This window comes from Bos grunniens, chromosome 29 (assembly GCF_055505025.1).
Source record: "Bos grunniens cultivar Pamir isolate PY7600 chromosome 29, Bosgru_T2T1.0, whole genome shotgun sequence".
In the NCBI taxonomy this organism is placed as follows: domain Eukaryota; kingdom Metazoa; phylum Chordata; class Mammalia; order Artiodactyla; family Bovidae; genus Bos; species Bos grunniens.
In genome coordinates, this window is record NC_141193.1 from 23,184,401 (window position 1) to 23,185,961 (window position 1,561).

The window sequence follows — 1,561 nt, forward strand, 5'->3', positions numbered from 1 at the left end:
TCACCTCAGAGTTTTCTGGATGGCAGCCCTTACCTCCTTATTTCTCAAGCTGTAGATCAGAGGGTTCAGCATAGGGATCACTGTGGTGTAGAACATGGAGGCCACATTCTCCTGGGCCAGGGAACTGGCTGTGGAGGGTTTTAAGTACATGAAGGAAGAAGACCCATAAAATAATCCCACAGCTGCAAGATGGGAGCTGCAGGTGCTGAAGGCTTTGGATCGTCCCTCTGTGGAGGTGATATGGAGAATGCTGGAGATGATGAAGGCATAGGAAACAAGGACTGTTAAGCTGGTGACTACAATGTTGAATCCAGCCAAAAAGAAAGTTGTCATCTCAATGTCATAGGTGCTAGAGCAAGAGAGTGTCATGAGGGTGAGGATTTCACAGAAGTAATGACTGATGAGAAAATCACAATAGGACAGCTTCAACATGAGACCAGTCTCTATAGTTGAGCCAATGAGCCCCATGGCATAGACCCCAACCACCAGCAGGGAGCAGACTCGATGAGACATGATGATGTTGTAAAGCAAAGGTCTGTAGATGGCAACATAGCGGTCATAGGCCATCACTGTCAGCATGTAACACTCAGCAATGACAAACACCAGGAAGAAGTAGAGCTGGGCCATGCACCCTGCATAGGAGATGGTGTTCTTCCCTGACACAAAGTTCACCAGCATCTTAGGGGTAATGACGGAGGAGTAGCAGAGATCCACCAAGGACAGGTTGCTGAGGAAATAGTACATGGGGGTGTGAAGCTGAGCGTTCAGACAAATCAGGGTTATCATGGCCAGGTTCCCTACCATGGTGACCAAGTAAATCCCAAGGAAGAGGAAGAAGAGGGGGAGCTGGAACTCTGGCCGATTTGTTAAACCTCCAAGAATGAACTCTGTCACTGTGGATTGGTTTTCTGCAGCCATTCTCCTCTGTTTGGGGACCCTGTGGAGATAAGAAAGAAGAGCCTGTGAAAGGTTGTATAGAGTCAGCCCTTTGGTATCAGTTGGAGACACATCTGAGGATTCAGTCAACAGCATCTAGGACATGAAAGGCTGTCTTCATTGTATTATATCATGGGGGGTTCAGGATGGGGAACACGTGTATACCTGTGGCAGATTCATGTTGATGTATGGCAAAACCGATACAATATTGTAAAGTAATTAACCTCCAATTAAAATAAATAAATTTATATTAAAAAAATCAATTGCTTTTCAATTCTGGGGTTTCTTCATTGCCTTGTTCAAGTAGCCTTAATAGTAAAAATAAAATAAAACTAAATAAAGATTCAAGTATACCAACAACAAAAAAAAATTTTTTAAATGTTATATTGAAGTATAGTCAATTAACAATGTGATAGTTTTAGGAGGACAGCAGAGGGATTCAGCCATACATATACATGTATCCACTCTCCCCCAAACTTATAAGAATGTTGAACATGGCACAGCAGCTCCTGCAGATACTGAGAAATGACTGTGTAGGAGACTTTCTGGTAAGGGGAGCTATCAGCTTCTGTTCCTGAGTGAGTGATCTTGAATTCACATTTTCCTAACTGTTTTGTATCTTTAC

At 43.2% G+C, this 1,561-nt stretch overlaps 1 protein-coding gene across 1 annotated transcript; it reads right to left on the reverse strand.

The window, feature by feature from the left end:
* LOC147342288 (olfactory receptor 8A1-like) lies at window positions 1-1,032 on the reverse strand. The gene has a single exon (XM_086384097.1). The coding sequence runs from the start codon at window positions 1,030-1,032 to the stop codon at window positions 1-3; it is 1,032 nt and encodes a 343-aa protein (XP_086240223.1).
* Window positions 1,033-1,561: the final 529 nt, after the last annotated feature.

What these genes read in the sequence shown, in the direction of transcription:
- LOC147342288 (XM_086384097.1), bottom strand. Translation starts at nt 1,032, where the DNA reads ATGCTGTTGACTGAATCCTCAGATGTGTCTCCAACTGATACCAAAGGG.